At 46.4% G+C, this 12224-nt stretch overlaps 1 protein-coding gene across 9 annotated transcripts in view; it reads right to left on the reverse strand.

Moving 5' to 3' along the window:
- Positions 1-12224, reverse strand: part of DENND1A (DENN domain containing 1A) — a 514179-nt gene that overhangs the window by 243244 nt on the left and 258711 nt on the right. For all 9 annotated transcript variants that reach the window (XM_075579369.1, XM_075579373.1, XM_075579371.1 and 6 more), the window contains one exon: positions 9119-9164. In XM_075579369.1, the coding sequence (XP_075435484.1) occupies positions 9119-9164 (46 nt within the window). The remainder of the gene's footprint in view (positions 1-9118; positions 9165-12224) is intronic.

Consider the following 12224-nt stretch of genomic DNA (forward strand, 5'->3'; position numbering starts at 1 on the left):
GAGACCTGATGCCCCGACCCTGGTGACAGCTGGAAGCTGGCAGTTTGGAATTGACAGTTGGGAGTTCTGAGGGGTTTCTCTCAGGGTGTGGAAGTGTGAAGCCAGAGCTGTGGTTCACCTTCCATCCCCTCCCGCAGGGGAGTGGGAACAACAAACCCCATACTCCATCAGGGAGCATGCAAGATAAGGATACAAGGATAGTCCTCTGGGGCCACAAGCCTTGGGGGTTGAGTCCAGGGACACAGAAAAGAACATGTATGTAGTGTGCTGTGCTATGTTCGCAATAAAGACCACTTATGTTTTACTCCTGTCTGAGGCTGCAATCATTCAGGGGAGGGTAAGATGTTTCCTGCAGGGACTGCACCTATCTTCAATTGGCCCAGCTGGAATGGAGGCGCTGCACCAATGATGAGAACTACAGAACTGAAAGCCTGTCCTGTTTGTCCCCAACTAACACCGGTGGATGCTTAGGGCCTTCCTGTAAGCCAAGCAGGTAACACCAATTGAAGGTAACAACATAGATCTCACTTCGGGTGGGAGAAAACGTGCTACATTTGGAGGCGCTGCGGAGATTGCATTATCAGGACAGGCTTTTGCAGTAAGAGAAAGGAGGTACGCTCCTGTTAAGTCAGTGATTCCCAACAAGGGTTCCGTGGAACCCTGGGGCTCCTTGAAGCAGTCTCAGGGGTTCCTCCTATGGACCACAGACCCCCTCCCCCCCCGGGAGGTGTTTTTTTTTGGTATGTATTTTGTAGGGTGGATTGAGTGAGAGTGGGGTAATTGACGGAAGGTAAGGGCGAGAGTGAGAGAAGAGAGGGGGGCAGGAGGGAGTGAGTGAGGAAAAGAGGGAGTAAGAGTGAGACGCAAGGGATAAATACATGCGAGGCGGGAGGGGGGTGAGTTAGTGAGATGGATGAGAAAGAAATACATGGGTAGAGGGTGGGAAATAGAGGTGGCTCATGAGGTATGAAATGTTGTGACTGACCCCTTTTGAACCTAATATGTGTCATCCAGATAGGGGTTCCCCTAGATTTTTCAAAATACTTCAAGGGTTCCTCCAAACAAAAAAGGTTGGAAATCACTGTGTTACGTACTAAGAAGTGGTGTGGGGGTAGTGTCCCAAGGGCTACAACCAAGGGAACTGCAGCCTGCACCGTGCCATCCTAAGGACTGATGTGTAGGGCGCCTGGAGCGGGTGTTTTGGGATCCTGGGGACGCAGAAACTTCGGAATGGGACTATAGCATCACGGTCCAAAATCGAGGGTGTTCACAGTATGTGCGGTTAGTGCACAAGGAGGGGCTCCTGACCGCCAGGAGGCCAAGACCTCAGTTTGAGCTGCAGCAATACTATGGCGGCCCCCATCACAGGGAGCCACAGTGTGCGTTGTCGGAGCTGTATTCTATAATCTATGTGTGGTAATTCCCAAAGACAGCTACCACACATGAAAGAGCTGTTCCCGCCAAAACCGGGAGGACCGCGTGGCAGGATTTGCAGAGTTGCAAGCTTCTTTTGCAAAAATTGTGCTTGGTTCGGTGCGAAAACTAAGCTCCGTCCACAATAAGGGCTGAGTTCGGCGGGAAAGCAAAGGCGCACTCACATGCTGTGGGTGACTTGGCGCGAAAGTGAAGCCGCGCCTATCTATAATGTGCCTGTGCTCCTGGATCCACCAAGGGGAGGAGGCAAGTAATGTTGTGTCCCCACTGGGGGCGTAGCCGGACGCGAGCAACCACACTCAGTTGTGCATGGTGAGGCAAGGAGCAGGAGCTAATCTCCACTGCTCCCACACAACATCCCTACTATGGCGGCGTGTGCGATTCCCCAATACACACTGCCAGGAGGCTTCTCTGCTAGTAAAAAAAAAAAGGGGAAAGCTTTCTACAATGCATCTGTCCCAACTGCGATTTCCAAGGCGCAGACGTGAGCCTGGAGTCGAAGTGAAAGAGATGCAGGACTCCCCATCTTAAACCCAAAATAGTGCTACCAACCACGCTGGGCTAGATGGAGGATGTGGTCTACCTGCAAAGGTGTGCGGACTGGACCGCAGCATCAGGAGTGGATGCTCCAATGGACCCGTGTGTTCCTGTTCAAGACCCTGAAAACAAATTACCTGGTGAGATGACCGCCCGGGAGGAGGCTGAGGCACTTCCGCTGGGGGTGCAGGAGCGGGACCGCTGCCTGAAAGCTGCCGCCAGTGATAGCGTGGTGTCCCGGTCCTCTTCCCCAGGGGGCATGTTCAACGCTGCCGGGGACACAGGCAAGATGGAAGGCCCCATCACGATGCTCCTGCCGGAGTGTCGTTGCCCTGGTGGCCGAGAGGTAATCCCCATCTGCCGGAACGAGCGGGAGAGGCGCCAAGGATCCGAGACGTCATCGGGGCGACGGCGTTACCTGCATGGAGGATCCCCAAGGCCTTTGAGGATCCTCGTGAGGCGGCGTCGGATGTGCCTTATCCAATCCGGGTGAACCACGCGGATGCGGAGGAGCATCGGAGCGGTGAGATTGTGTTACCTTCCCAGGTGCCCGAGATGACCACAGCCATGCAGATTTACAAGGAAGCTTCTGCTCGACAGAGAGCAGCGGAGGTATCCTTTGAAGAGCTACTGGCCGGTACTTCTTCCTCCTCCGATGAAACCACCCTTCCGTTGCGACCGGAAGTCATCATTGCGGATGCATCCGCCGGGGCGGATGCGGAGGATGTGACCCCCGCTCCGGTTGGTGAGACGGTAACTGACCTTTTCTTCCAGGCAAGGCCCGTGAGCGCATGATCCAGAAGGACTCCTAGGCCCACCAAGTGCTTGCGGTAGTAGGCCGAGGCCGGCGTGAGGTGCCTGGCACCTCAGGACACACTGCTGTGCCTACGGTCTCAACAGACATTGCCCAGGACACTCAGAGGGTAACTAAATCTTCCAAGGACTGGAGAAACAGGGCTGGGTTTGATGATGATCCTACTGGGGGTGGGATGCAAGAGTATGTGTTGTTTTCCAGAGAAGGGGTCCGCTAGGTCAGAAAGGTCAGGAACACTTTAATGGGCAGCTTCCGAGGCTGATGTATCTATGTGTAATGCAAATGTGGGGAAAGTATTGCAGTGGTGGTGCAGCACGGTTCTTGCTGTTCAGCGGGGATATTGTGGATCACTGGTGGGAGGAAGGAGAGTTCTCTGCGAAAGAGACGGCAGAGGCTCTCAGACGAAGAGATAGGGAAATTAAACTAGGGTGGATACAACCAACCGGTTTAATAATAACCTATCAAGAATGAACCACTATTTTGGGTGCTACCAGGCCAGGCCTGTGGCTGGAAATTAACCAAAATCAGTCGGGCTGACAGATTAATAGTGCAGAGATACCATCAATCCCATGTGTATGATTACTCATATGCAGTGGTTGACAAATCACCAAAAAATCTACTCGCCACACAAAAAAATCTACTCGCCACCTAGTACCAAACGTGTGCTGCTTGGGCCAATATTTACTCGCCCGGGGGTTAAATCCACTCGCCCGGGGCGAGCAAATGTATAGGTTTGTCGAACACTGCTCATATGTTCCGGAACCCATAATGAGGGAAATAGAGGCCAATAGAGAGGAGTGGTTGAGGGATGCGGTCCTAGACTCCTAGACTATCTAGCTTCCAGGTGCAGTATCTCTATTTACTATAATGAGGAAAAGATATGTTACCTCATCCGAGTATGGTGGGTGGGAGAAACATATATATGGACCGAGTGGAATCCATCTCTGAGCGGGGTCCAAAGGGGATGTATTCTGTTCCTGTTCCCAATGAGGAGGGTAGGTTAGTTAAGAAACCTAACCCAAAGCACTACTATTAAAGTGGGTACGGATTCTCCATGTTAGGGAGGGATCCGGGTGTATTCCTTTATGTTATGTTATGAAATTATATGCATTGTCCCATGTTATCCAATTTAGGGATTGTCTGTAAATTGGGTCCTCAGCGGGGTCCGTGAGATTTCACCAGGGGGAGTGTGTAGCCAAGTATTCCCTGGGCTACTAATCTGACTTGCCTAACACATAAGCCCTGGTAGCAGTACAGGCAGTGTTAGGGTTAAATCTATGCCCTACTGAAGTAAGCAGCTTCCTTGAGTGACCGGGAGAGGGGGGGGTGCCCTGAGGCCAAGGTGCCGCCCACACGAGACCTGAAGCCCCGCCCCTGGTGAGTTAGGAGTTGGCAGTTGGGAGTTCTGAGGGGTTTCTCTCAGGGTGTGGCAGTGTGGAGCCAGGGCTCTGGTTCACCTTCCATCCCCTCCCACAGGGGAGTGGGAACAACTACCCCATACTCCATCAGGGAGCATGCGAGATAAGGATATAAGGATAGTCCTTTGGGGCCTCAAGCCTTGGGGGTTGAGTCCAGGGACACAGAAAAGAACATGTATGCAGTGTGCTGTGCTATGTTCGCAATAAAGACCAACGTTATGTTTTACTCCTGCCTGAGGCTGCAATCATTCAGGGGAGGGTAAGATGTTTCCTGCAGGAACTGCACATATCTTCGATGGGCCCTACTGGAATGGAGGCGCTGCACCAATGATGAGTACAGAACTGAAAGCCTGTCCTGTTTGTCCCCAACTAACACCGGCGAATGCTCAGGGCCTTCCTGTAAACCAAGCAGGTAGCACAATTTGAAGGTAACAACATAGATCTCACTTCGGGTGGGGGAACACGTGTTACATATTGTTATACAAAATAGACACTAATCACTTTATCACACTTTCACATATTCTATATTGGAGCTACTCATTTTTGTATAAATATATATAAAACTCTATTTATATAGCACTTTTCTCCCAATGGGACTCAACGTGCTTCACAGTTACAAAAAAGGAAAAAGAAGAAATCATTTAAGGTTATAAACGAGAGCAAACACAAGGAAAGATACAACACAGGATGGGACGGTACTGTAGCTATTAAATGCCGGACAGTTGTGGGTCATTAATTAAATGGCTGGGTAAGCAGGTAGGTCTGAACCTGTGTTTATAGATTCCCAGAGATTGGCTGTGTGCAGTGAATAAGGAATAAACACGCAGGGAATAAACCTGCAGCAGGGGAAACAGAGTATCGGTACCGAGTACCTGACTGTACCGTCACAAAACAAGCCCTGTATATATATCCTATACCCACACCCATATATACACACATACTTCCCAGTATGGAACAGGTATATATTTAATTGTTCATATCCACATCTGAGAATCTTAAATACTAAGGGCCTGAGTAACCCAAAGTGGCAGCCCTGGATAGGGTCTCCATGTCTCTGCTCTTTCCTGTAGTTTCAGCTTGGTTGGGGTCAAATGTCCAGCAATTCTCAATACCACTATAACCTACAGCCGGACTATTGCATGGCCTGTGCTGGAAGATTAACCCTCCGATTCCTGGCCAGGATTATCTGGAGCTGGAAGATTAAGGGTGCTGAGCGTGTCATTTCCCGGCTGCTTTCTCATGTCGGGCTGATAAACAAAGCAGACCCGATGCTTTCAACATCACAGGAGAGTGTTCAGGTAAAACACAGTAATTGTCTGCCTGAAGCGCCTCTTTCTTCAGACACAGCTGCAGATTGGACTTTCCTTACCAGTAAATGGCAGATCAAATTAGCCCATCGGAAAAAAGAATTCTATAATGGAGAAAGCGAACGTATCCGAGCACTAAATTGGATTCTTTCTGAGGGACAGAAATATATCTTCAAGAGCACATGGAAGGGGTAATAACGGCTTTTCCTCTTCTCTAGTACACAAACACATCCCCTCACTAAGTTATAGGAACCAACGCGTAAAAATCTCCCCCCCCCATACATAACACACCCCACCTGCTAACTTATAGGAAACAACTCCCTAAATACCTCTCTGCCCCCCCTCCCCCGGTCATCACACACTCCCTCACTAAGTTATAGGAGCGAACGCCAAAAAATCTCCCCCATACATAACACAACCCCTCACTAAGCTATAGGGTCCAAATGCTAAATATCTCTCCCCGCCACACCGTACATAACACAACCCCTCACTAAGCTATAGGGTCCAAATCCTAAATATCTCTCCCCGCCACACCGTACATAACACATTCCCCTAACTAAGCTATAGGGACCAACTCCTAAATATCTCTCCCCTGGTACGTTACACATCCCCTCACTAAGTTATAGGGACCAACTCCTAAATATCTCTCCCCCCACCGTACATAACCCAACCCCTCACTAAGTTATATGGACCAACTCCTAAATATCTATCCACCCCGTACATAACATATCCCCCTCACTAAGTTATAGGAACCAACTCCTAAATATCCCCCCTCCCCTCGTTACAGAACATGCCCCTCACTAAATTATAGGAACCAACTCCTAAATATCTCTCCCCCCGTACATAACATATCCCCCTCACCAAGTTATACGAACCAACTCCTAAATACTGTATCCCCCCACCCCTCGTACAGAACATGACCCTCTCTAAGTTAAAGGAACCAACGCCTAAATATCTAGCAGTGCTTCCAGGTGATTAGAATAGAAGGTGCAGGACCTGCGCAGTCCGGGGAAGCTGCATCCTCATCATATCAACAAATAAGAAATGCGCAAACCGATTCTGCTCGCCATGTGTTTTCTTTCTGACATTCTCTTCTTCTCAGGCAATCATTACAACGCCCCGTCCAAAAGGGACATGTGTAACTCTAAACAATAAGAAACATGCCTGAGAAAGATTACATGTGTGTCACTCTTTCTTTCCCAGAATATTTCTCTTTTAATGCTGAACACAGGATAGAGCTCCTGCCCCTAATTCCCCATGCTGGGCATGTAAAAATGTCAGACCTCCTACGGATTACCTGCCCTTTACATGGGTGAATCCTGCCACACAGACGGCACGTCAACCCTAATGAGGGTCCCTTCTCAGAACTTATCTCTGCTGCAATCATACAAACGTCGGAATCATTCAAATCCAATGGTGATTGCTTTAGTCCTTTATTTATCCATGTGTTCTGGTCAACGTATATGCTGTGTGTCTTTAATTAATCTATAATGTTAATTAATCTCACCAACCATTGGGTAATTGTGTCAATGTTCTCTGTCTACCATTTTTCCAGATGTTAACGATTGCTAAAAACAGTTTTAAAGCATATATGTATGTTTGTATAAGCAACAGAAATCATAATGTCTCCAAAATATATGTGAGTGGGTGTGTGGGTGTATATATATTATATATATATATATATATATATATATATATATATATATATATATATATATATATATATATATATATATATATATATATGTTCTTCAGTATTAGGTGACAACTTTTTTATTTGGACTAACATTTGATGCCATAGGACAAGCTTTCCAGAGTCCTCCTCTCTTCTTCAGGTCAGCGATATTGGCTTACAGAGGAATCGATGCTAAAACAGGTTTAGAATGTAGGGGGGGAAAAGGAGATTTAGATAAGGGTGAGTAAGAAATGGATGTCTGTAAAACAGTGACAAGTAACAGCATGGAGGGTGAAAGGGATGCTGTGGGGCGGGGGGAGGGGGGGCTGGTGGGGAAAGGTGTGGATAAGAACATTTGCAGAGAGGCAGGATAATTACAAGCCATTGTGATAGTGTGTGAGAAACCCCATATCCGCATTAAGTCCTCTTGTTGTGGTGTCATAGAGTCTTAATAGACTCTTAAAAGAAACAAATTGTTAGTCCAAATAGGAAAGGTGTCACCTAATACTGAAGAAACTCATTTATTCTGCACTATCGCAACTGGACTAACACGGCTATTTCCGTCCTCATGGGCCACCAACAGGTCAGTGTTTCAGGCTATCCCTGCTTCAGCACAGGTGGCACAATCAACAACTGCACCACCTATGCTGAAGCAGGGATATCCTGAAAACCTAAGCTGTTGGTGGCCCTGAAGACTGGAGTTGGCCAGTTCTGTTCCCAGAGCTTCTGAGCTTTACCCAACAGAAGCCGGCGATGGAGATCTCAGAACTTCGTGCCGATATCCTGCTGCCTGACTGGGAGATACCATGGAGGAGTTTGCTTCATGTTCTCGTCCCCACTGGCAGCAGCACCCATTTCCCCGCGGTGTGGGGGGACGGGGGACTGCTGTGAATACTGTATATCCTGGGGACAGAGAGCAGGAAGTACTCTCCTCCGTGGCTCTCCTTAGCAGCTCAGACACCAGGCACAGCACTCAGGCATTCCCTGCTGCTGCTGCCACTGTTCTCCTTTGTGCTTAGGAAAGCGGGGGGAAAAGAGGACAGACCGGAGAGTGCCAACATTTAATGAACCTAATAATTTCTATCTGTGCAGAAATTTCATTGCCCTTTATTAACTCATAAATAGCAGGCAGCTTTTCGAGGGGCACTTGGCGAGGCCCCCCACTGTGATGAAACGCAGGAAATAATCAAGCTGTGCTGCCGCAGTGCACGTAAAAAGAGCCACGTCTTGGTCCTAATATCAGACAGAGAACAAGCAGACTACGCTCCAGGCTTTTCATCCAATTCCCGGGGATGCGGGACACGTAATATTATCTGGCCTTAGTGACAGAGCTTGTGCGCTGCTCACAGATTAGCTCCAAATTTATGACGGATTCGCACAATACTTTCTGTGCACTAATTACCAGTATCGGTTTCAGTAGGCATTATACCAGGGAAATAAAATAATGACTTCTCCCTTCTCCTATGGACAGGTACGATTTGCCTCTCAAAATGCCCTCATTTTGCAGCCCTGCGTATTCCTTCCGTGGTGGGAATGCTTTATAATGTATGTTTAACAGGTTTCAAAACGGGCACGATCTGAATGATATAGAAATAATAGCCCAATCACAGACATTTTAAGAGTTGTATTTGTTACGCCAAATGAAAAGAAGGTAACGCTTAATACTGGAGGCCGCTTGGATGGCACTTTTTCACCAACATTTGTGGGATAATAATGTCTTATTTTATAATTGCACAGTTAGGAGAGGGATGTGTAATAAGGCACTGAAGCCTGCAACAGATGGAGTGCAGAATCCAGTGCACAAGTAGGTGCAGAATGTGTACAACAGCTGGAAAGGACCCTGCTGACAGAAACATGTACAGCTGGGAGCTGCTTTGCAATGCAGTCCTCAGGTTATTCACATTGTGTTGTGTATAGTAAGAAAGAAACCTACCTCCATTAAACTTGAATGTATTCCAATGAGGTAAGGCATGGGAGCGCTGTAGGGAAAAGAGAAGCTTCATTAGCACACATTACTCACAACACCAGCCTTGTATTATTTACACATGGGAACCCACCATTCTTATCAAAAAAGGTTTGTAAAACAGCTTGTTACAGTTTGTAACCCCGTCCACCCCATGAATCCGTTCTCTTATGAACATTGCACACTTAATCCAGTGCAATATAAAAGCTTTCTAGTAAAACACTGCGAGATTTCTATTTTTTATAGGTTTCTAGAACTTTGATTTCTAAAAAAAAAAAACACAGCTGGAAATAAAGTTCAAACAAAACGATTTTGATACTTTGATGTTGGTAAAAAATTTCACGACTGAGCAATATACTCTGCGTCTAAGATACGTAAAGAGAACCAGTATTATAGATACAATGATACTATGGACAATGTTTTTCTGCGAGATCACATCAGTAAGTGTAACACGGATTGTGCTCGCACGTTAAGGAATTGCACCAGTGGGATTACTCTTGGCTGATGTCACTGGAGACTCCGATGTCACACGCTCCTCTCATATGTCATTTCTTCTGCTATCTAAAGGTAAGGGCCCAGATACAGATAAATCTCAGATTTGATTGGAAGAGCGGTTACAACGGAGTCCCGCCAGCACCCAGTGATGTTCAAATCCAACATGGATCTCTAAAAAAATCTCCAACTTCCATGTCTTATCCCGGCACAATCACAGGGAGCCCAGAAGTACATCAGTGTCTGGCTATTTATCAATAGCTGCAAAACTCAGGGCATACGGCGGGGGGAAAGCACATAAAAAACGTACTAAAAGCAAGGAATGCTTATTTTTCATACTTTTGGTGCATATTTGGTGCTAAACTCTGTGTCTGTGTTTCAAGGCAATTGTGGTGCAATCCTGAGCCAAATAATGCACCAGCGCGAAGAAACAAATCCAATTGCAAGTAATAGATTTCCCCAGAATTGCACAGACCCACAGGTGAAGATAAGCAATGCCCAGAGGGTGCGGGTCTCTCATGCCTCATCACCTCCGGCACAGGAGGGGCTTTATTCCCAAACCAAAAAGATAGTTGCGTGTTAAAGGCCACGCTGGGAATGGACATGACGGGGTGGCTTTCATTAACCTGGGGGTCTGTGCCAGCAGTAGCACTGCTTCCACCGGATAACCAAGCACTTCCTCCCCCAGCCTGAAAGGTCATCTCTTGGAATGATCTGCGCAGGAAAGCTTCAAAAGAACATCGTGTGACCACATCAAGCAACAATAAGGAATCAATTCTCACTCCAATGCATCATGTTCCCTTACTTACAGCGCAGAGAAAACATCAGACCTGCTGAGATTAACCCTTTGCCTGCTGCTTTGCTCTGTGCGTGTGAGAGCGCTGGCTAGAAGAGCAGCCAAGTCATTCTGGCGAGGAACACATTGCATAGCTGCTGCTGGATCAGATTAACAGGTCCGTTTTACTCGGTTCTGGGTAGAAGATTTAAAAGTCTGAATTAAGAAAATGATCTTAAGGTAGCTGCAGGAAAAAGCCAGACTCTGGTTTAAACAGTGGTTACCTCCTTGTATTCACTATTACCACCTATATGTGTATTCCACCATTACCATCACGTAAGTATCTTCCACCATTACCACCTATATGTAAGCATCTTCCACGATTACCACCTAAATGAAAGCATCTTCCACCATTACCACCTATATGTATCTTCCAGCATTACCACATACATGTAAGCATCTTCCACCATCCACCATTACCACCTACATGTAAGTATCTTCTACCATTACCACCTATATGAAAGCATCTTCCACCATTACCACCTATATGTATCTTCCAGCATTACCACCTACATGTAAGCATCTTCCACCATTACCACCTACATGTAAGCATCTTCCACCATTACATCTATATGTATCTTCCACCATTACCATCTATATGTAAGCATCTTCCACCATCCACCATTACCACCTACATGTAAGTATCTTCTACCATTACCACCTATATGTATCTTCCAGCATTACCACATACATGTAAGCATCTTCCACCATCCACCATTACCACCTACATGTAAGTATCTTCTACCATTACCACCTATATGTATCTTCCAGCATTACCACATACATGTAAGCATCTTCCACCATTACCACCTACGTGTAAAAATCTTCCACCATTACCACCTATATGTAAGCATCTTCCACCATTACCACCTATATGTATCTTCCAGCATTACCACATACATGTAAGCATCTTCCACCATCCACCATTACCACCTACATGTAAGTATCTTCTACCATTACCACCTATATGTATCTTCCAGCATTACCACATACATGTAAGCATCTTCCACCATTACCACCTACGTGTAAAAATCTTCCACCATTAGCACCTATATGAAAGCATCTTCCACCATTACCACCTATATGAAAGCATCTTCCACCATTACCACCTATATGAAAGCATCTTCCACCATTACCACCTACATGTAAGCATCTTCCACCATTACATCTATATGTATCTTCCACCATTACCACCTATATGTAAGTATCTTCCACCATTACCACCTATATGTAAGGATCGCTGGTAATCTGCAGTGCAGTTTTAATGGGCACAATGAGCTATGGAATTGTCTAGAAAGCCGTTTTTAAGACCAAGATGAGATGTATACACACAGGTCACAGGTGAAAAGTTGAATTATTATTATTATATTATAATGATGCAGACGAAGGAACTCAAAAAACTGATCTAATATTCTTGGGGATGAGAACTGTATATTTGTTTAACTTGTTGCATACATAATTGGGTAATGATAAGGAAGGAGATAAGGAATAGTGCTTTATTTATGGTGCACTTACATTACTTCCCTGTTACATTAGCTCACTGACGTCCCTCACACAACCAACAGATATGATTGCAGGCGCAGCAGGCAGTGACCCATTGTGCCTTTCTAATTCCACTATGTTTGGAGCTGTGTTCACTAGTAACAATATACAGCTCAACCCTGTTATAACGCGATCCGCTTACAACGCGATGCAAGCGTGGCTCCCAATTTTCGTATTGATGAATACTTTACAACACGATTATTGGTA

The sequence above is a fragment of the Ascaphus truei genome, chromosome 21 (genome assembly GCF_040206685.1).
Source record: "Ascaphus truei isolate aAscTru1 chromosome 21, aAscTru1.hap1, whole genome shotgun sequence".
Classification (NCBI taxonomy): Eukaryota; Metazoa; Chordata; class Amphibia; order Anura; family Ascaphidae; genus Ascaphus; species Ascaphus truei.